At 45.1% G+C, this 23187-nt stretch overlaps 2 protein-coding genes across 10 annotated transcripts in view; one reads left to right on the top strand and one right to left on the bottom strand.

The window, feature by feature from the left end:
- Positions 1–6940, bottom strand: part of R3HDM2 (R3H domain containing 2) — a 125398-nt gene extending 118458 nt beyond the window's left edge. For 5 of the 9 annotated variants that reach the window (XM_031462256.2, XM_031462253.2, XM_031462261.2 and 2 more), the window contains exon 1: positions 6839–6939. The gene's annotated coding sequence lies outside the window, so the exon portion shown is untranslated. Of the gene's footprint in view, positions 1–6838 lie in introns of all 9 variants that reach the window. The other 4 variants (XM_031462250.2, XM_031462255.2, XM_031462259.2 and 1 more) reach the window with 3 other exon arrangements.
- Positions 6941–10757: 3817 nt separating this feature from the next.
- INHBC (inhibin subunit beta C) lies at positions 10758–19155 on the top strand. Its single transcript, XM_010993355.3, has 2 exons — positions 10758–11243; positions 18262–19155. The coding sequence occupies exons 1-2, from the start codon at positions 10931–10933 to the stop codon at positions 19002–19004; spliced, it is 1056 nt and encodes a 351-aa protein (XP_010991657.1). The 5' UTR covers positions 10758–10930; the 3' UTR covers positions 19005–19155.
- The last annotated feature ends 4032 nt before the right edge of the window (positions 19156–23187 follow it).

The raw sequence follows: 23187 nt of genomic DNA, 5'->3' as shown, positions 1-23187 counted from the left end.
TTTAAGCAAAAGAAAGTAACAGATTTTCATACAAAACTCAATGAAATATTAGGAGCAAGACTAGAGGAAGGAGGCCAGTTAAAGGCCATCAGTTATCCAGATAAGAGATGGTGGTCTCATGAACTAAGGAAATGGCAGTGCTGATGGAGAGAAATGAAAAGATTCGAGGGAAATTGAGGAGGTAAGCGGCTACATAACTTTATCATTATTGGATGTTAAAGAGTAAGGACTCAAGTATGACATCCTGGTCTCTGGCTTTGCAACTAGGTGGCATGATTCGAAGAAAAAAGAACTGAGAAAGAACAGATTTTCATGGAAAAATTATTTTTGCTCTTGTGATGTTGAGTCTGAGGTGCTGTGTAACAGTTAAACGGAGATGTTCAAGAGACCATCGAATAAATGGGCTAGAGCTCAGGCGAGAGATCAGAACTGGACACAGAGACTCACAAATTGTCAGCTTATAATAACAGACGCCGAGTGAAACCATCAGAGTGGATGAGACTGACAGACTATGTGATGTTCTTCTAAACGTCATCCCAGACAAACTACCAGAGACATCAGAAACACCTGGAATGTTTGTTAAAATACAGATTCCTAGGCTCCATTCTACGCCTACTAAATCAAAATCTCTAGGGATAAGGCCTAAGAGCCCACATTTCATTCATGCCATAAATGTGCACTGAGGGACTATTCTAGGCACTAGGAATACAACCAGATCCTTGTACTCATAAGTTTTGGGTGCTAGGTATAGCCAGACTGTAGACAAGAAAATAAACAGGGTAACTTAAGATAGTGGGAAGTGCTATGGAGATAATAAAACAAGAGGAATGTAATGAAGGAATAGTAAGAAAAGGAAAGTGTAGTACAAGGAAAGTCAGAGCAACTGGCAGGGGCAAGATCATGAAGGCTTTTGAAAGCATTCATTTTTAACAAATTCTCCAAGAGATGCTTGTGCCATTAACGTTCAAGAATCAGAGAGGGAGAATACAACAGCGACCTTACGAAAAACACACACTTAAGAGATGAGCAGGAGAAAAAGAGCCAGGAATGCAAATGGAAAAGAAAGTGGTGTCACTGAAACACTTCAAGAAAGAGAAGGGTCAACAATGACAAAAGCTCCAAAAAACTAGAATAAGGTAAGAATGAAAAGAAGTCCATTAGATTTAATAAGGTCCACCATGTTCTTCCCACTGATTTTGATGACTGCTGGGAGCTGCTCCACCAACAGCTCTAGAAACACTAAGTGACTTCTTGTAGAGGTGTACATTCACCTACTACCCATCCATAGAACACTGCTTCCTGGAAGCTATCAGCTGATTACTGTCCTAGACATTTTTGCCTTTTCCTACAGAATCACAAAGGAAGGATAAGGAGAAAGTATAATTTGTGAGTATGGGGAGCGAATGTATTTCAAATGCATCTCTTATTAAGTTTGGATTGTCACTGCCTTGACTACTTTCCTCCTAGCTCTGTTATGAAGCTTACCCAAGTCTGAACCACCATTCTCCAAGTCACGAAGAATGCCCATAATGCTGCTCACATGCCAAAACCATGCACAAACTCTTAACAACTAACACATGCAACAAAAACACTGCCCCCACAAAAATATGAACTGCATACTTGGAAAATCTAGTCTTTTAATATGAATGCTGATACCACTTTAAGGTCTGATAAGCTTTTAGGAAAGAGAAAGTGCTCTGCAGATATGAAATATGGCTTTGATGCTTACTAATAATACATACTCCAGCACAAATGTTAGCAACCTTGAAATATACCAAAAGCATCCATACAAGGAAGATAATGAACCAAGTGGCAGAGTAAACTAGTTAATGAAGTTAAGTCTATTCTGTACACTAGATTAGAATTGTACAGAAGACTAATAGTGGGAGCAAAATTACCTCCAAAAAATCAAAATAGAATTTCACTAGTCTGCAGACCAGCTTTTTCTTTTCTTTGCCCACTACAGGCTCACAATCAACAAACATCAATCAGAAATAAACTGAGTGGGGTAGGAAGGGATAAACTGGGAGTTCGAGATTTGCAGATACTGACTGGTATATATAAAATAGATAAACAGTTTATACTGTATAGCACAGGGAACTATATTCAGTATCTTGTAGCAGCTTACGGTGAAAAAGAATATGAAAATGAATATACGTATATTTGAGTATGACTGAAGCATTGTGCTGTACACCAGAAATTGACACAACATTGTAAACTGACTATACCTCAGTAAAAATAAATAAATGAATAAATAAATAAGTAAGAAAGAAACTGAGTCATTTTAAACCCTGATGATTACCTCACTTATTTCTATACTTTCAGCTCTATAGGATAAGGACTTAAGCTGAGATCTTTTGGGACCTCAGAGTAACTGCACGGGTGCAAAACTAGTTTTTACTTGCCTGCAAAAGATTTTGAGGTCTCCAATGAAAAACAAAACACAAACAAGCAGTAAAACATACTATTAATGCCTTTAGAGAAATGGAAGGATCAGAATATTGGTCTACATCAGGGTAGAGACCATACAAGGGCATTTAACAACTAGCTTCATTTTTTTACCCCAAGAAAATACCCAGAGAAGCCTGAAATTGTCTCCCAGGAAAAAAAAATCAAAGTCTTTGACAATTTAGAAACATCACAGCGTGACAAACAAGCAAGCAATTAAAGGGACTGAAAAGATTTTTTTTTATTTTCTTGTGGTTAGCAAACTAAGGAGGAATAGAATAAGATGAGTCCTTTAAAAATACCAGAAGTGTTTTGACTATTAGAAGACAAGACTGCTTGAGGCTTTTGTACCTTTTCTCCTTATCCTCTCTCATCTCTAGGCTGGGGTTCCCAATTTGATCAGTTCTTTTAAAAGCACAGAAAAGCACTCTGGGAAACTTACTGTCAAAACTTGAAAGCTTAAACAGCTTTCCCAGTATAGGTTCAAATAACTGGACTGAACAACTCAAGAGATCTTGCAGAAAAGCACAAAGAACACCTGGATTTAGGAAGCATCTCAGAATCTTTCCTTTCACACACCCCAAGCAGAAACGGTGAAATCACTGCATATTATTGTAACTAAGGGCTTTCAACATTAATTTTTTTAAGTGTTGGAGAAAACAGATACATGCTAAGGAAATCTAAGGGAACTCAAAGAGGAGTCAAAAGAGATCAAGGTTAAGAAATCTTTCCTATCCATACCTGTTTTTAGAAATAAACTCATACTTAAGAAGGAATGGACGGCGGGGAGGATATAGCTCAAGTGGTAGAGCGCATGCTTAGCATACACAAGGTCCTGGGTTTATTTCCCAGTACCTCCCCTAAAAATAAAGAAGTTTACCTCCCCCTACAAAAAATAATTTAAAATTAAAAAAAAAAAGAAGGAATGGACAGAGTAACTTTACTGGAGAGATGAAACAAGTGCTACACTGCTAAAGTGGCAACCATTGTAAGAACAAAAGGTAACCACGAGAAGACTATATTAAGTGGAATGTTTTCTTGACAGTGTGAGGATATAGCTCGAGGAAAATACTAAGGCCACCGTGCATGAAAAAGGCCTCTAAAATTAGACCCACCAACTGTATTCATGCACACATATTCAAGCCATGAGTCCAGTTATTTTTCTTACTTATAAGTGGGCAGCACATTCCACAGGCAGACGCTTAGTCCTTTACCCCATCTTTCAAGTACACAGGAAAACCTCATTAAGAAAACACACACACACACAGTTTCACAAAACTCTCTCCTCTGTACTTCCTGGGACCATGCAACCAAAATGCCTTCCTCAAAATTTGCGTTTTCCTGAAAGCTTTCATAGAGTTCCTGATGAGATCTGGAACGGGAGTAAGTTCATCATTCAGAAACCATTACCTACAGCGAAACATCAGTACTCAGTATTTATCTCTAAAGAGTGAGAACAAAGCATAGAGATGTCTGAATATCTCTGGGGCCTGAGAAAGACTTCCTAGAAACTTTGTGAAAGGATTTTAAAAGTGACAAGAGAAGTGCGGTAGAGCTTCTACCCATCTGCCAAAATAATGGCAGAAATTTTTCACAAAATGACAACTAACATACTTTTGACACTGTTACTTATTTACACTAATAATAACAGAACCAGACCCAGTCAATAGATACAAGATCCCCAATTCTCCCCAACTCTCCCACCCCCTGACCCAAACCATTCTCTCACAGGCCTAGCTGTTTTCAATGTCCTAGCAAAAGTTTAAGCAAAAATCTAACTTTGCACCAGCATTCCCACAAAGTGTTAAAACCACTACCTCACTCCTTTTGCCTTCCTAAGCTGGAAAACAGTGGCCAGGACAGACCCAAAAAGAAATCTCATCCAGGCCACTCTAGCCAGAAGGTCAATGAAGGTAACAGATGCACCAATCAAGAAAGGAAAAAACAAACAAGGGATAATCCACAGGACTCAGGGGGCCAGCTCCTTTTACCTTCGGATTTAGCATAATTTAGTTGCTAAAAATGACCCCAAAAATGGATTGGCGGAAACAAGGATCAGACACCGAACATTCCACCATTGTTAGAGAAAGCTAGCCTTAAAGTTTTCAAGCTCAACCATCTCCACATGAATGGGGAAAAAAATCTAACCCAAACAGCCCAGACTATAAATATTAACTTATTCAGTCTACTGAAAAATTCAAAGTGGAACCAGCATGCTCAGCTCTCTGGGGTCAGAGGTAAGAATGGTGATATTTATCTCAACAGGAATGCAAACAAACCTCAAGGGGAGAGCCTGGAGCAGTAAAAATTCTAGCCACAGGACATCTGAGATAATCTTCCTCTAAGACCATCAGCACCAAAGATCTCCACACTCAATTCTCTCTGCCCTCAAAGTGCTTCATTCAATGACCTGAACACACAATACTTCTATCAAAAGAGAAATGTGGCAAGAACTGACAGAAAAAAAAGAAAAAAAAAAAAAAAAAGCTCAAGTTCTTCCAAAAAGTATCTTACACAATCCTACTGAAAATCCATTCCACATCTCCAATCATGATCAGAAATTCATGACAATGAGAGTTCAAGAATAAATTTATCTATTCAGTCAATAAATTTGCTGAGCACCTACTGCATGTCAAGTGCTCTGTTAAGTGCTGAAGACACATCAACAAGACTATCTACTGAAGTACTTTCTAATGCAAGAGACTAAATATATATAGTATGTTATAGGCTGATAATGGGTAAGGAGGGAAGGAAAGCAAAGAAGTGGGATAGGGAGTTATGTAAATATATGTGGAAGAGGGGGCTTTGCAATTTAGACAGCCAAGGAAATGTCACTGTTAGAGTGACATTTGAGTAAAGACCTGAAGGAGGTGAGGGGACAAGGTTATGCAGTTTTATAAGGAAAAGGTGATTCAGGAAAATCCAGGGAAGAAGTGCACAGCTGCCAAGGCAGAAGTGTGCCTGATGTGTTCAAGGAACAGCCAGGAGATCAGTGAGTATATTGGGAGGGGGAAAGAGTGCTACAGATCTTGGGCTTTAAAGACAATTGTAAACTCTCTGGTTTTTACTCTGATAGAGACAGGAAGCCAAGATCTCCTCTTCCGACTCTTTTCAATTAAAACAGTATCAGTCACCCTATTTTTATATATGCAAGCTTTAAAATTTTTGTTTTAAATTGAAGATCTCTAATACAGATCATACAGTGGACACAAAATTGTAAATTAAACTCTGAATTTTAACTTCTGCTGACAGTTTATCAGACCTTCAAGAAAAGTTCTCTGTCCTCTCAACCCTGTGGAGAACAGCAACAAGGGAAGAAAAATGCAACAAAAATGAACTGAATTGGAGAAAAAAAAGTGAAAAAAATGAACCGAATTGACTATCTAAGCCATGCTAGTCTTGATGCCCCAGACTCCACAAGTGGAAAAAAAAAGAAAATATAGTAGAAAGAAAACGAAGGCCGGGGAAAAAGCATTAGGAAGAAAGAGGATCCACAAACAACTTATTCAAGTGCCAGTCTGACTATCCAGAAATACAATAAAATGCTAGGAATTTGTGACATTCCTTAAGTGGAACCTGTCACCTCGCTCCTCCCCAGTTTCCATGTTGCCTACCAACAACAGACAGGACTCCGGCTTCTCAATTTTAGGTAAGTCTATTTGAAAAAAATATATACAAGGACGTTCAACCAAGATCTGAGTTTAAACTTCTTCACACTTCTCTTTGGTTTAATGAACCTCTGGGGCTGTTATTCGGTCATTTCTCGTCATCACCCAAAAACAACTCACTCAGAGTGAATAAATATTCTGAGGAGTTACTAGGCTAATGGTCGCATATGTTGAAATGTTTGGCTCTACAGGAAAATGAATCCGAGAAGAGTTTTCAGAGCTTCAACAGTCAGTGATGAGCTTAGCGTAGGCCCAACTTTTAAGCTCCAGAAACATCTCCCTGAACGTTCCAACTCAAATCTCTGTCCCTGTAATAACCTCGGACACAAGCACGATTTGAAACACTGCAACACCTTTCCCTCCCAATCTTGCAAAGCTTGAAGGAATACGGAGATCCAAGAAACACATGGAGCTAGTCACCCCCAGAGTACCACAAGGGCGCAACAGTTTTTAGGTCCCACCGCACAGGCCACAGGTGGCGCCAGCCCCCCGCCCGCCGCCCCGCGCCCCCAGCTTCTCGCCTGCGCTCCCCGCGCACACTCGGGCCTCTCTGGCCTGGGGACCGTCCTTCACGGGAGCCTCGGGCCCCGACCAACCGCCCCCAGTCCCGGCAGCACCAGCGCGGGGAACCCAGGCCAGGGGCCTCCGCCCGCCCGTCCGCCACGCCCCCTCCCCACGGGCCGCCAGCATCGCCCGCCCCCTCGGCCGGGAGGTGGCCTCACCTCACGCAGGCCGTAGCGGGGAGGGCGCCCGCGTCTCCGCCCGCCGCCCGGGCCCACGGCCGCTCGGCTGCGGCTCGGCCCCGACGGCCGGCGGCGGCGGCGCGCTTCTGGGGGCGGGCTCTTCTCAGTGGGGGTTTCCCCAGGGCCCAGGGCGGGGGAGCAGGGGGACTGGGGCGGGGGAGGGGAAAGGGGTTTGGGAAGGAGGGGGGAGAGGGGAAGAAAAGGGGGGAAACCAAACCCGGAAAGGGAGAAAAGGGGGGAGGGGGAAAATCAGAAGGGGAAGAAAGGCCCAGAGTCCGCCCCCTGCTGCGGCCTGCGCGCTACGTCACCACGTCCGGCGCATTCGTCACCGCGTCCTGCGCCCGGCGCGTCCCCGCTTCCTGTGTGCCTCCCTCCTCGCCCGCAGACGCCCCCTGCTTACTCACCCACCCAGCCCACTCTCGCGCTGCCCTCCCCATCCCCGCGCACACGCGCGTACACTCACTCGCTCTCTGGCTCCCTCCTCGTCACCTATGTCTCAAGCCACCAATCCGAATCCACTGCGACCCTCAGTCCACCTGAAACCCATCAAGCCTGTCAGAGTCACCCTCGATTTAAACATAATACTAATAACTCTAATATAGGTTTCCCGAGCACTTTCAAAATAGCCTTTCCCTTAGGACAGTAACTCCCACACACAAAGCTGCGTATGTGCAGTGAATATTTGTGGTATAAATGAATGAAGATCATGTGGTAGGTAAGTGTCCATTTTTTCTGATGTAAGGATTTAACTAAATAAAGCAGGTTTAAGTCCATCTTGTTTAAAAATCACTTCTTACCACCACCACCGTCTAACATACAGTCCTTTTTTTAAGAGGCATCTTAAATTTGCACCCCCCCCCATTCTGTCTGTTCGAGGCAGAATCAATTTATTGATTACATGTATTTGCATCATTTATTGACCAAGTCCCTCAAAGAAACCTTGTAGTCTTACATTGATAGAATTCGACCATTAAATATTTACTGTGTGACAAGAACTGCAATAGGAAAAAAAAAAAGAAAAGAAATCAAATAATTACAGTACAAAATAAGTGCTGTTCAGTGTGCTATGGAAGCCCAACAAGGAGCAATTAATTACTTCTTAGAGGTAAGAGAGATTGAGTGAACTACAGAGAAGCTAGAGGTGTAATTTCAGCTAACCTTGAAGAAAGTAAGTAGGAGTTCATCGGAGAGGCAAGAATGGAGATTCCAGTAAAGTTGTAGAGGTAATTCTTTCCTTCAAGGAATCAGCAAGTTCCAGGTTTTTAAGTTGGAGACATGGGGCAGTGATGGCCAGGAGGAAATAACAGCTAATATTTGTATTATGCATGTATGTATGTTTATAGAGAGATAATCTAGAATATGTAGCATTTTACATCTATTATTTCAGTTTTATCCTGTAAACAATATATATTATCGTTATATTCATTTTATAAGATAAGGAACCATGAGGCACCAAAGTCACAGATTTTGAACTGAGACAGTTTATCTTCAGAGCCTTCTCTTACTCACTACACTATCAGAAGTGTAACCGGAAAGAGCATGTTGCAAAGAACCTGTGTGTCATAATGCGGAGTGAACCAGTTGGGTCTTTGGGGGACAGATGCAGTAACTGAAGAACTACTAAGGCAGAAACATGAGGCATCCACCCCTAAGAGAAGCCCTGCTCTCTTTTGCCCCCTTTTCTCACCTCTTACTCCCCAACTATTTGCCAGAGAGAAGGGGAGCAGCTGAAGTCATCTTAGGTTGTGAGAGGTCTGGGAACTACATACTCTAATTAAGATATGGACTAAATAGCAATATTACTACTTCCTGCAACCCCAGGATAAGGTTATCATCCAAGAATGAGATTAGGACTATTAAGATGTTAGACAGAAGGTCAGTCCCTACAGGCTGGGATGAGTAGAGTAGGCAGTGACTACTAATGGCTACAAGGTTTCTTTTGGGGGTGATGAAAATATTCTTAAATTAGATAGTGGTGATGGTTGCACAACTCTGTGAACGTACTAAAAACCTCTGAATTATACACTGTAAAAGGTGAATCTTATGTGAATTGTATTTCAATAAAAACCTTATTTTATAAATAAATAAATTTATACTAGAAACTAAATAACAAATCCACCTCTACCACAGCCCTTAAAAAATAAGAAAAAAAAAACCAGCCCCTGTAGAATAGAGCTAAGAAATTGTAACACACTAAAATTCAGTCAAGGTGACTTGAGTGTAACTTCTGAGAACCAGCCTGTATCCTAACATTTATTCATTCAATAAGTATGTTTTAAGCACCTATATTATAGGTACTGTGTGCAGTACTAGGAATACAATGGTAAGCAGCAGAGAAGACTCGCTAAGTGACTGTACTACAGATGGTGATTAGGGGCATGGCATCTAAGAAAGGAGAGTCCGGAAGGGCAAACATTGGCAGAATTTCTTCAGCACACCAAGAATAGTAAACTTGTATTAAGCACTTACTCTGGGCCTGTCAGTGTAAGTGCTTTACTAAATGATTTAAAACTCAAAACTCTCAGATAATCATTATAATCTATAATTCCATATTCAAAATCCATAGAGCCAGGAATGTTTCATAATTCAGAAAATTTCAAGTTTTAGAAAGGTAACATAGTACATTATGCTGTATATTATATACCACTCCTAGGGGTAGCATCCCATAATCAAATAATATTTCTGTAAACAAGTTTGTGCTGTATAGCACAGGGAACTATATTCAATATCTTGTAGTAACTTACGGTGAAAAATAATGTGAAAACGAATATATGTATGTTCATGTATAACTGAAGCATTGTGCTGTACACCAGAAATTGACACAACATTGTAAACTGACTAAGCTTCAATAAAAACATATATATACAAAAATATGTATTTCTGGAGTGGAAACATATGAATAGTCTCCAGTATGATTTTTTAAAGACCATAGATAACCTCACTCCTCTTCAGGTCAGCTTTAGTCACCATATGAGCTACCCCCCAAAATGTATGAATTACAGGGTTTTTTGGATTTTAGAATTGTGGGCAATCATTTTCCCTATTTCTCTGATGAAGAAATTGAAGAGAGGTCAAGTAACTTGCCCACAGGCACACAGCTAATAAAAGGAAGAGAGTATTTTAACCAAGGCCATCTGGCTTGAAAACATATGCTCCTAACTCCACCTGCCCACTCCCGCCAGTAAATCCCTGCTATGGATGTAATGGCCTTGACCTGAGATTCACTGCTCAGGAACATTTTGGGGAGAGAACCAGGAATTCTGAGAAATCTCATAATTTATTTTCTTAAACAAAAGAAACCCCCAAGGGTGAGGAACTCTAGCTCTCAAGCTCCCTTCCCACTTTCCAACTTCCCTGTGACCCGGAAGACCTGGCTAGAACACTTCCCTTCCTCCTTCCCCCTGACCCGGAAGACCTGGCTACACTTCCCTTCCTCCAACTTAACCTTCACACTGGATGATTTTGAGCTCCAGTGGGCAAAACCTAACCCAGGGCTAGCAAAAGAATCTGGACTGTGAGCCTCTGGGAGGGAGGAAAGTGGGGTAGAGATTTGAGAAGGACCAACTCTCAACAACATGCATGACAATGACCGACAGTGTCCTGCCAATGACGACCTCTTGTTTGAAAGTCATCCTTTAGCATTCTATATTAAAACCTCTGGTCTCTTCCATTCCCCCCACCCAAGCTTCCCAGCAAGGCCGTTGATCTGAAGAGGAATTTCATCTCTAACCTTTGTCCAGAGGCCTGGCAGCTCACGTGGGTAACCCACTGTCTCCCAAAGTTGGCCCAAGGACATTTCTTTCCCCAAACAAACCAACCTCCCTTCACATCCCCCATTCTGTACTTCCACTGACTATGTGGCTTCTGCCAAGTTCTGCTGTAACTGGCTTCATCTCTCAAGTCGGATGTTTGACTGTTCTATCCCATGCAACCAGGAGGCATGCCAGCTGGACACACTTTCCTTCCGGGCCCCTGGCAGACGGGAGCCGAGACCACAGCTAGAGAGACCCTGAGCCTGAAGGTTTGTGGCTCTGTCTCAACTGTGTTGCTTAAGGAGGGCCTGCCCCAGCAATGATCTCCTCATTGCTCCTGGCCTTCCTATTCCTGGCTCTGGCCACAGTGACCGTTCCCAGAGCTGACAGTCAGTGTCTGGCATGTGGAAGGCCTGCCCTGGACCTGGAGAGTCAGCGGGAGCTGCTTCTTAACCTGGCCAAAAGAAGCATCTTGGACAAGCTGCACCTCAGCCAGCGTCCAACACTGAAGCGACCTGTGTCCAGAGCTGCTCTGAGGACGGCGCTGCAGTGTCTCCATGGGCTCTCGCAGGGAGCACTTCCAGAGGCTGACAGGGGACAGGAATATGAGATCATCAGCTTTGCTGAGACAGGTGGGTTCTTGGTCTGTAGATCTTCCCCCAAACCCAATCTGTTTATGAAAGGAAAACTTTCCTCCCCAACCTAACCCCTGACTTTCTCCCCAAAACCATCCCAAGTCTCGCCTCTCACAGCCTGTTATCTCCTAATCACAGGCTCCCATCCTCCAGGTTCTCTCTTGTAGTTTCGACCTGACCAATGGGCAGCTGAGACGTAGATAAGTTTCATTTCTTTTAAGACCGCCTTCCCCTCTCTCCTCTGGCTCCTCTGCAGGCCCCACAAACTTCCACAGGCTGTGATGTGAGCCCATCCACTTCCTGGTCCTGGACCCAGAGTCTGGGAGCTGGAGAGTCTGTTCTCCCTTGGGCCCCAGGATCCAGCCTCTCCGTTCCCCTCTCCCCCAGATGCCTCATGTGGGTAAAGGGAGAAAAGTAAAACATCAAGATTGGCATACTTCTTCACCCTACCCTTGCCCTCTTGCCTTAATACCTTGGGGTCCCCCCATCAGAACAGGGTGAAAATGGGACTCAGAAAAGTAGATAAAGGATGGAGGATAGAGAAGAGAGAGTTCCTTTCACAGAGGGGAGAGGAGTTAGAGAATTTAGTTGGCAGCTCAAGAGATCGAGAGTTCAGAGACAGGATTCAAGAAACAGAACACAAAGTGATGTCTCTGGCCTCTGAGCTACTTGCAAGCTCTGTCTTAGGTATGACAAGCACATCCCATTCCTGGCACCTTTCCCCTGGTCAGCATCTACTCCCTTCAAGACCAAGCACTCCCATCCTCAAAAACCCTCCCTGACCTGAGGGTGAGGGGCTCCCTCGCTGGTGGCCCTCACACCCTTACCCTGAACCTGATCCCTCCTTGTGGAATTGCCTTGTTTCCAGATTTTCTGTGAAGTGTGTCTTCCCATAGTCTGTAACCCCTTAAGGTCCGGAACTGTCACTTATACCTCATGTTATCATCAGAGGCTAGTGTGTAGTAGAAATAACTAACACTTATACAACGCTTAATGTGTTCGGAGCCTTTTACATACATGATTATCTCCCTGAGATCCTCACAATAAGCCAGTGAAGCAAATACTGTCATTATCCCCATTTTGGAGGTGATGAAACTGAGGCTCAAGGGGTTGACTAACTAGCTCAAGGTCACATGACTGGGAAGTGGTAGAGCCAGGCAGTCTAAGTCTGAAATCCATGACCTTGACCACTATACCACTCTGCCACCACACCACGCTGAAGGTCAGTTTGACCACAGTCTAGAGTCCTCAGTGATGAATAAGACCGTATTCTATTTACAAAAGGGGGTTTCTGCTCATGATTAAGAACACGAACTCTGGAGCCAGATAAACTGGGCTCAAATCCCTGCTCAGCCACTTATTACTATGTGACCTGAGTTGTTAATAGTCAGTTTTCTTTATTTGCAAAATAGAGATAATGAAAAGATAGTTGAGAGACTTAAGTGAGCTACAGGTAATGCACTTAGAAAGAATAAGATGGGAGCAAACTGGAATAGAAGACTCAGCTCCTGCCCAACAGGGTTTAGTTGTTGCTCCTAGGAATAAACTACTTAGAATATAAGGCAGAATGAAATAAATGCTGGATGAGAGCACAGGAGCTTCATGGACGAAAGTAATTCTTTGGGACCTGGTAAGACAGGGTAGTCTTTCAGAAGAAGATTGCAAATAGGCTGGTGCCGTAGAATAAGTTTGACTTCACTGGGTAGAAAATGGTAAACAACATCCTAAATGGAGGGAAAAACATGAGTGAAAGTCTGAAGAAATAGTTTAGAGTTGAAAAGTAGTTTGGAATGGATAAGCACAAGGTGGACAAATGGCCATGAGCCATGAGTCCCTTTAACACCAAAATCCTGCTTGATGTTTTTTCACCTTTGTGTCCCTGACACTTAGCCCATTTCCCATTTTAAGAATGCAGAAACTGAAACTCAAAGAAGATCATTCAACATGGCCAAGGTCATACAGCTTACAACAGGCAGAATTCAAACACAGTTCTCTCTGACTTCAAAGTCTATATACTTTCCACATATTTGCTAATCGATGAATGAACACAGCATTCAGGCTGGAGGAGGCATGACCTGGAATGAAGTTTGGAGGTGAGAATGATTGATGCCTGGATTCTACCTTTTACATTTAAATATTTTGGTTTGAAGTTTTAATTCCAATTTAAGCTGTCATCTACATCCTAATGTGAAAGAAAGATCAGAGAATTGTTCTTGCTGGAGATTTGACAAGAGAGAGCGTGGAGCTTTGAGGAAACTAGGGTAGGGGCCTTCAGTGGCGTCTCGGAACTGGCTCACGCTGGCTCATGAACGCTGATGGCGAACATCTCCCAACTTGCATCTGGTGACCTCACGCTGATAGTTTAAAATTGGCCATGGTGGGAAAATTTATACCACAGAAATTGGCAAACACTACAAATCAGGGCTTTTTTTCCCCTCTGGAATCCAGTTGCTCAATATTTACCAGCACACCACCGCCTATGACCTAAAAATTCAAGTTATCTGCCTCCCACAGCTAACATACAATGCGGAGACAGGGACAGGGTAACCACAATAGATGCTCCTTTCCAAAATGGAAGGTGGGGGAGGGAGACACAAAGCAGCCACTGGTCCATGAAAATTTTGATATCCAGCCTGGTACCTATCTCCGTCTACCTCAAGTTCAGAATCCCTTTGGTTGCGGCCTGGATGTGCGCCCTGGTAGGGTTTTCCTCTCTTAAGGAGAACCCACAGTGCTCTCCTGGGCTTCTGGATCCACTCTCTTAACCTTTAATGCCACCCTCTGAGATATCTTTCCTCTTAAACAGGAAATGACCTGTGTTTGTGACTGAGTGGTTTTCTTAGCCTTAATCTCCCCTGAAGAGGTTGAGAGCCCCTCAGAGACTTCTTTTCATTTTGAGTTGTCTCTGTCCCTTTTAGTTCAGTTGTGCTGCTTTCACTATTAAAATTCTCTTTAACACTCTGTGAGCTTCTAAATAATAAATTATAGTCTACTCAGTTAGACAAAAGGCAAGCTACTGTATCAAGACAGACCCCTCTTGGGACTACAAGTCAAGGCGTTGTGGAAGAACACTCAAGATTTTTAGAAGCCCTTTTGTCCAGTTGAGAGGGTCTACAGAACAACATCTTAAATTTTAGATCTTAACAAAGATGTTAGATCTTAACAAAGGCTCTTGCAGTTGACCCTTTGTTGTTTGGATCTTCATTCTGAGGCCGTGTTTTATTGACAGTGCCCTGGATTTGATTTTTGCCCTGAGATGGTTTCTTAGTTCGAGAACCTTTTGCCAGACAGAGAGTTGAGGAATGAAAAAATATTTTATTGTTCAATCTAGCAAGTCCTATTGGAAATGTTTTCTCTAAATTCTGCTTGAAAATTGAACAGTTCCTTTTTTAGTTCATCTCACTCCTGAAATGCCTTATCATAGGAAGCCAAAATAAGCCAATTGACACTTTCAGCATTCTGCCTGGAAATATCTTTAGCTAAATTCACAACTTTGTTAGTTACCATTTCTAGCTTCCAAGTTGCCACAGCCGATAGCCAGTACATAACACAGGTTCCCCTTTCCCCAGCTTCCAATAACAATTTCCTCACTGCTCTTCCTGCCTTCACCAGCAGTCTCCTGCCATCCTTCCAACCTCTGTCTGCCACCCAGTCCCAAGGCCAATGCCACATATTTTAGGTCTTTGCTCTGGAGTACCTCACTTCTGATACTAATTTTTTTCAGTTATCCATTAATATAACAAATCGGCCCAAACATTGAGGCTTAAAGCAAACAAACAAAAATTCAGTATTTTTCATGGGTGTGTGGTTTGACTGGGCTTATCTGGACCCTTCTTTTGCTCCCTGTCATGTAGCTGAGGTCACTCACGCAGCTGTATTCAGCTAGGGGCTCAGAGGGGGCTAGAACATCTAAGAGTCTCCCTCCACATGGCTTCTCATCATTCAGCACTCTAGCCCAAGCCGCTTTAAAGCACAGTAGCTGGCTTCCAAGAGGAGGAAGCTTCAAGGTCTAAGTACTCATTAAGTTTCTGCTTGTACTATGCTTGCCTATGTCTCATTGGCCAAATCAAGTCACATGCCATGTCCAGAGTTAATATGAGAAGGGATTGTACCAATCCATGAATATTGGGAGGTGTTGTTCATTAGGGGCCAACAATATAATAATCTACCACAGCCCTGGCCGGTCATGTGTCTGCCTGCCATAACTGGGGTGACTTAAGAGGTTCTAATGGTAGGGTGTTTCGTGACCTAACAAGAAAAAATTAGCTGGACCAATCAGAGTTTTCTTGGATTTTGGAGTTAGGAACTGGAAAATCAGCTTACTTAGCTAGGAGGAGCTAAGTAAAAGGTTCTGTAGACTCAGGAGCTGGGGTCACCATTCCAGGACCTGAGAAAGCTGACAAAGAGGCAGAAGAGGTAGACCCACAGAAAGAGAAGAATGGAGTAGATTTACACAGGGAGACTGAGATGAGAGGCATCTTGTTGGCTCTGAGAGCTGTCAAGAGCAACCTTATTCCAGACCTTCCAGTTCACGCAAAGCCTAGTTGAACTTTATTATCTGTTCTTTTATGCCCATGAGAGTATCAGTGGCATTCCCACAATAAAGCATCCTTTACTTAAAAAAGCAAATAAGGGTAGCCTAGGCCAAATCATAATGGGCATTTAATTGCCTCCTAAAAGAGTTTGGACTTTATTCACCAATAAGTATTTTGAAACCATGAATTTTATGGCCTAGCTTTTTTGGAAAATAATTCTGGCGTCAGTGTAAAATAAAAATTAAAGAAACGAAAAGCCATTCATTCAACAAATGTTTATTGAGTGCCTACAATGTGGTAGATACATAAGGATACAATGGTGAACCATACAGGCACAATCTTTATCTTAATGGAGTTTACATTCTAGCAGCTGGGGCAGGGGGATGTCGAAGGGGAGGAAAAGCATATAGTAAACAAATGAGCAAAAAAACCAAGGTGGTCACAGAGAGTGATATTGGCTATGAAGACAGTTAAGCAGGATGATGTATTAAAGAGACGCAGGTAGAGTTGAAGGCAGCTTTAGACTGGTTAGTCCCCTGGAGAGGAGAATTTGAGCTGAAGGCCAAAAAGGAGCCAGTCATTCAAAGACCTTGGAAAGACATTCCAGGCAGGCAGAATAGCAAGTGGAAAGGCCATGAGGTGGGTCCACGTTTGGTGAGTTCAAGGAACAGGAAAAAGGCTGGTATAGAGAGAATACAGTCATGAAATGGAAGAATGCCTAATCATGCAAATTTTTTATGTTAAAGAGTTTAGATTTTATTCAAATAGTAATGGGAAGATTTTAAAGGGTTTTAAGCTGAAAGGATTAAACTAATCAGATTTATGTCATAAAAAGATCACTCTGGCTGATATGTGAAGAATTGTTCTGGGGTCAAGAGTGAACCAGTTGGCAAGCTATTGCCATAATTTGAGAAAAAGATGATTGTGGATTGAACTAATGTGTGGTAGAGGAGGTGGGGAAAAGTGAAATGATATTATGAACTGGAGGTAGAGTTGACAGATCTGCAGATAATTTCAAAGTAAGGGGTGAGGGCAAGCAAGGCTTTTACAGGAAAGGGGAAGATTGGAAAAGGAATAGGTTTTGGTTGGGGGGGATAAATCTAGAGTTCTTTGAACATGAAAACTTTGAGATAGCATTGGTTATCCAAGTGGAATATCAGACCAACAGCTGGATATACTAGTCTGAGGCTCAGGGAGAGGTCAGAGCCAGGGATTTATACCTGGGAGTCATGAGTCTATAGATGGAATTGAAAGCGAGAGGAATTGATGTCTCGTTTTGGGAGAGAGTATAGATAGAGAAGAGAAGGGGGCTCAGGACCTCCAACATTTAGAGGTCAGGCAGAAGAAGAGAAGCTGTCAGCAGAGGAGACCAAGATGAAGTGGCTAGAATCATGAGAGCTAAGAGAAGCAAATATTTCAAGAAGGAGGGGATGGTTAACTGTGTCAAACACTGCTTAAAGGCCAAGTAAGATGAATAGAAAGAGATTAAAGCATTGGATTTGGCAACATGGAAGTATTAGTGATCCTGACAAGAGAATTTCAGTGGAGTGGAGGGAATAGAAACCCAATTAATGTGTTTTAATAGAGGAGGTGAGAAATGTAGGGGGGAAATTGGGCAGTAGTAATAGGTATAGAAAGAAATGAATAGCCATTAGAACCATTGTGGTGAGGGACTAGATGTGGCGAGTGAGGGAGGTGATCATGGGATTTCTAGAAGTAATAAGGATAGTGGTGCCACCAATTCTAAGAACAGAAACAGGAGTATATAGGGAGTTGGGGAGGGTATAGTCAGTGGTAGAGTGCATGCTTAGCATGCACGAGGTCCTGGGTTCTATCCCTGGTACCTCCATTAAATAAATAAATAAACCTAATTCCTCCCCCTCCCCACAAAAACAAAAAAAAAGAAAGAAAAGAGAAGAAAAATTAGCCGAAAGGGGGGAGGGGCATGTAGAAAAAGAAGAGTAAAAAGAAAAAAGAAGTATATAGGGAGAAAAATAATGATTTCCCTTGGGATAAATTGATTCTAATATGCCGACAGGACACGCATGTAACAAAATTAAGCAATTAGAAGTTTAGGCCTGAAGCTTGGTGATTCCCAAGATGCAAAATGGCCTGGACTGGACATACAGATTTAGGAATCACCAGCATAAACTGTGTCGACTGACCGTGAGTGTGGGCCAGAGTTCCCCTCTGTAGAGTAGAGTAAAAGTGAAGGTCAGCAATAGACCTTGGAGAACTCTTACATTGAAGGGATGATCAGAGAAAGAAAAGCCAGCAAAGAAAATTAAGGAAGAATCATAAGAGAGTTGTGTCATGAAAGCCAAAGGAGAAAAGATTTTCAAGAAGAAAAGGGTGGTTAACAATGCCAACAATGTGGTCAAGAAGAAACTAAGGGAGTTCAAGTTTGCTGAGAACAGATAGGTAGTTGGTAGAATTAACACTCAGAAGACCACAATGACAGGGGCTTCTTGTGTCCACAGGCCTCTCCAACATCGACCAGACTCGTCTTGATTTCCACTTCTCTAATCGAACTGCTGGTGGCTTGGAGGTCCAGCAGGCCAGCCTCATGTTCTTTGTGCAGCTCCCTCCCAATACCACCTGGACTTTGAAGGTGAGGGTCCTTGTGCTAGGCCGACATGACACCAACCTCACCTTGGCCACTCAGCACCTGCTGCAGGTAGATGACAGTGGTTGGCACCAGTTCCTCCTGGGGTCTGAGGCTCAGGCTGCCTGCAGCCAGGGGCACCTGATCCTAGAGCTGGTCCCTGAAGGCCAGTTAGCCCAGAGCTCAGTCATCCTGGGCAGGGCTGCCCATAGGCCTTTTGTGACAGCCCGGGTAAGAGTTGGGGGCAAGCACCGGCTTCGCCGGCGAGGCATCGACTGCCAGGGGAGGTCCAGGATGTGCTGTCGACAAGAGTTCTTTGTGGACTTCCGTGAGATTGGCTGGCACGACTGGATCATCCAGCCTGAGGGCTACGCAATGAACTTCTGCACAGGACAGTGCCCGCTGCACATGGCAGGCATGCCTGGTATTGCTGCCTCTTTTCACACAGCGGTTTTCAATCTCTTCAAGGCTAACTCAGCTGCAGGCACCGCTGGAGGGGGCTCATGCTGCGTGCCCACGGCCCGGCGCCCCCTGTCTCTGCTCTACTATGACAGGGACAGCAACATTGTCAAGACTGACATACCTGACATGGTGGTAGAGGCCTGTGGGTGCAGTTAGGCCATGGGTGGTCTGGGCAGTCCGAGGCAAGGCGAGCAAAACTGCCCTGACAGAGGTGCTCTTCCTTGAGAAGAGGGAGTGGCCCCACCACTGCCTCTGTCCAGAAGATGGACTCCTTCTTCCTGAGCATCGTATGGAAATTATCCCAACTATGACTTGAGAAGAACTTCATCTAAGAAGAGTCATTGTCATCTAAGGAGAGTCGCTGTACCACCTTCATAACCACCAGCCTCTCTCCTAGGGCATAGTCCATCCAGCAAGCTCCACGTCCTCAACCACCACCCCAGGGACTCTGATCCACCTCCAGCCATGAGCAGTGCCATCTAGTTCCCAGGCAGAAGACACTGCTGACCCATCTTTAATCCAGCCCGCAATCCACTACACCTCCATGCTCTTTCTACTCAATGTCCCTCTCTCCTGACCCAGCCCCTTCCCCTGATTTTCTGGATTTCCAGAGAGCCCCATCCTGAGATTTACCAAACATGACATCCTCTCTGTGTCTTAAGCCCTTTTCCTTCTTACTTGCCCAGTGGACTGCTAAGGCTCTCTTGGCACAGCCTCATCCACTCTTGTCTTTCTCTGCCCTGCTCTGTGCCCTTTGGGGCTGACTTACCTGAGTTCCATTGACCTTTGGCTTCCTGCCGAGTTTGACTAAGAGGAGACAGAAGCAGGAGATCAAAGGATAGGAGGAGACAGGTCAGGGTGTTTCTTATTCCTGCTCCTTCTGCCCAGGTGCCATGGTTCTGTGTGACTTTGGCTGTGGCCATGTCCCTACAGTTCCTGTCTGACTCCCTGCTAGGTCCTCATATCAGTGTTTTCATGTTATGGGCTTGTAATGGCTTTGCACTCTTGCTAGTCCCTGGGTGTTTCAACGTCCCTGGTTGGTTCCCTTAGCCCTGCCCATACCTCTGTAAAGAAGTCCTCCATTAAATCTTCTTAGTGATACAAACTCAGACAGCTGAGTGGGTCTTTTGTCTCCTGCCAGGACCCTGATTGACATCCCAGATGACATGGAGCCTGCCTGCCTGCCCTGCCCACTTTCTCTCCTCACAGTCTCCTTAGGGCTGAGCTATTGTGTCCATCCCGTACATCATGACTCTTCCTTCTCCACGCTGCCTCCTCTTCTTTCTTAGGCCTCCTCCTCCCTCCCAGAACCATCTTTGCTGGTTTTACAGCTAATAAAGGCCTGAGTTTTACCTGCTTCTCTCCTCCCTCTGTCCCCGCTCCAAGAGATGAGACAGATCACTGCTCAGTCAGCAAGTGGGCACATACATGGCGGGAGGCAGAGGCACGGCTCAAAGCTGGCCACCTTCCCTTCAATGACCCGCAAGGCCCCATCCAGGCGTCCTGCCTGGAAGGTGGAACTGGCCAAGGGCCACCTGAGTGAGACAGAGAGGAGAAAAGGTAGGCCTAGGGTGAGGAGAGGGTGGCATTTGCCCTAAGACTAGGTGCTCTCTAGACCTTTGCCCTCCTCCCCCACTATCTCCTCCCTTTGGTTGGACAGCCCTGAACCATGCGGTCGATAATGTCTGCAGCCCAAGGCCGAGTTTGCGCAAAACCCATGTGTCCTTTGGGAAACGTGATGTCTGTGTTTGCTCAGCATATAACCCCCTCCTATCTGGGTCTGAGGTCCCTGGAATAGGAACCCTAGAGGAGAAAGTCTGAAAGGGACCTACCCAGGGGACTGCAGATCTGAGCTGTGGGGCTTCCTGAGCAAACTCATGGAAGTTATCCCGCCTTTGACGTGAGGAAATCTTCATCTAAGGAAGTCTTCTGGTGGTTCTCCTTCCCCCTACTCCACCCCTCTCCCACATCTAACCTCCCTCCCAGCTTCAGTCCCCAGGGCCAAGACTAAGGTGAGGTGAAGTGAAGCACTTGCTTTGGGGGCAAAATTTTAAGGGGATGCCAAAAAAAATTCATCAATCAAGCTAAATATCTTAATACAGTATTTTTTTTTAAATCAAAATTAATGCAAAAAAATCCACGATGAACAAAGTAGCAAATTTTAAAATAAATTAAATTGAAAAGGAATCAGTATTATTCCTTTTCTTCTTTTGTGTCTTGGCTCTGCCTTTGATAAAAATGGGAAAGAGTGGGACTGTCTCCTAAACCTTTTCTTCCAGAGTCCCCTGGCCCCTAATTCTAAACTCAGTCAGGCTTTTCTCTTTTGGGCAAGATAATCACTTAGGCTTCTTCTGCTTCCTTAACCACCCCCAAGCTGATTGCTACCCCCAGCCCCCAACCAGGTTGGTGGTAGGGCGGGCCTGTGAGGCAGATGGCTGGGGTATTTATAACCCGGAGCACTTCTTGGGGAAAGTGACTAAGATGCTAAAAACATATTTATAGCTGGGTTCTGACGCAAGTGTCAGTGGGAAGGTAGGGGCAGGCCAGACACGGCAGCAAGAGGGTAGGAAGAGCTGGGAAGTGGGGCCACCTGACAGAGAAGGGGGGGGAGAGGTGAGGTCAGTGACTCCTGCAGCCTCTTCTTGCTGCTTCCCTTGACTCAGGCTCACCAACAGGTAAGCCCTCTGAGATAACCACCGTGGGCAGAGACCTCTGCTTTGCAGTCCTACAGTCCAGACCCTAGTGGGGAAGAGGGCTGTCACACACCTGCTTGACCAACAGAGAGGGAGCTGGGGAGGCACGGGGCAGAGGGGCTGGAACATGACTCAGGCAGGGTGGAGAGGAAGTTCTAAAAGTCTCACCGTCCCCCTCCCCACCACAGATGCCTGAGTTTCTAGGAAGAGCCTGGCACCCATCACCATGCTCCGTTGCCACGTGTAAATGATGAGGTCCAAAACCAAAACCGAAGGTTGCAGCGATGTGGGCCCTGGCGACAGCCTCTGCTCTCAGGCAGTGGCGAGGGGAGAGAGCTGAGGGACCAGCTTATCCGTCTTCCCTTGTAGAGGCAGGGTCCCCAGAGCGAGAGGTCGGAAAGTGCTCCAAATCTCTCCACTCCCCAGAGCAGCCCCTTTCCTGGGAAGCTGGTCAGCGCTAAGCCCACCGCAGTCCAGTGGCACAGCACTGCCACATGGTGGACACTGGCGGTACTGAGGCCCAGCCCCCAAAGCGCCATCTCTCTTCCCCTGTGCCAGATTTGACAGCCCCACTGGCTAAATAGTGGGGAGATTAATAAACTGGAGGAGAGGCACGTTTCCAAATCACACTCACCTCCTCCCAGCTTCTTGAAGGAACTAGGGATTAGGAGGAAGGGTGGCATGAAGCCTACTCTCATTGAGTTCAACGTGGAGGGCCCTCTGGCCCTTTCATTTAAAGTCAGTGAGGAGTGTGGTGAGGAGGGCTGGGACTGGGACTAAGGTTGCAGTACTCACCATGCTTTGTTCCTAAAAGTCCTTAAACCTTCCATTTCCCACCGCCATTAGCAGAGGCTGGTGCCACTTGTAGGGTACCCCAAATCTAGGCAACTCTTAGAGTCCCCTGAGAGAGAACCAGCAGCTGGGTACAGGCCCTTCTGCCATCCTTGATGGACTCTGCCCTGCTGTAAGATTGCATCACTGTCACCCCCACCTCTCTGGGTTTCCCCAGACATCACAGTGACATGCCACCCCCCCACACATGCTCCAGCCCTCGTCCACGTTGTGCTCCAGTCCAACTGGACTCTGGGCGGTCAGCACAGGCAAGGTCAAGGGGTGACTTCTATGCCTCGTGGCACTGCCACCTTGGCCTGGGCAGGAGGACTCCGTTCCTCCCACTCCCCACCTCCCCCTACCAGCCTCTCACCTCTATTCCAGCCCCATTGCTAGAAATAGAAAGACCAGAGTTCTCCTTCCCGCCCAGAGAAGTAACCACTGGAACTCCCAGCTGCCTCATGGAAACTGCTGCAGCAGTGGTGGCTGGGCAAGCTAGACAGACTGGAGGTATGGGGGGAAGCTGCCCTTCCCACCTTGCTCATGTGGAGTTCCCTCCCCCGAGCCCCAGACCTTGGGGACGGAGCATGTGAAATCATCCTCCTTCTTGCATCATGCATGTCCACATAGCCCCCCCACCCCCTACCCCTACCTCAAGCTCCGTGACCAGGGCCAGATGGTGAAACCTGAGCTCCAGGGGGGAACCTCCACCCCCTGCAGGGACCTGATGGGCAGCACCGCTGGCCAATCCTGGGGCTCAGAGGGTAGGTCGGGCTGCTGACCACTAGGTGAGGGAACCTTAGGCTGCTGGCTCT

This window comes from Camelus dromedarius, chromosome 11 (assembly GCF_036321535.1).
Source record: "Camelus dromedarius isolate mCamDro1 chromosome 11, mCamDro1.pat, whole genome shotgun sequence".
Classification (NCBI taxonomy): Eukaryota; Metazoa; Chordata; class Mammalia; order Artiodactyla; family Camelidae; genus Camelus; species Camelus dromedarius.
The sequence above is the reverse complement of the archived record's forward strand: the minus strand, read 5'-3'. Positions and strand labels throughout refer to the sequence as shown.

What these genes read in the sequence shown, in the direction of transcription:
- INHBC (XM_010993355.3), top strand. Translation starts at nt 10,931, where the DNA reads ATGATCTCCTCATTGCTCCTGGCCTTCCTATTCCTGGCTCTGGCCACA. An exon ending in CATCAGCTTTGCTGAGACAG is followed by an intron (nt 11,244 to 18,261) that starts GTGGGTTCTTGG and finishes TTGTGTCCACAG; the next exon opens with GCCTCTCCAACATCGACCAG.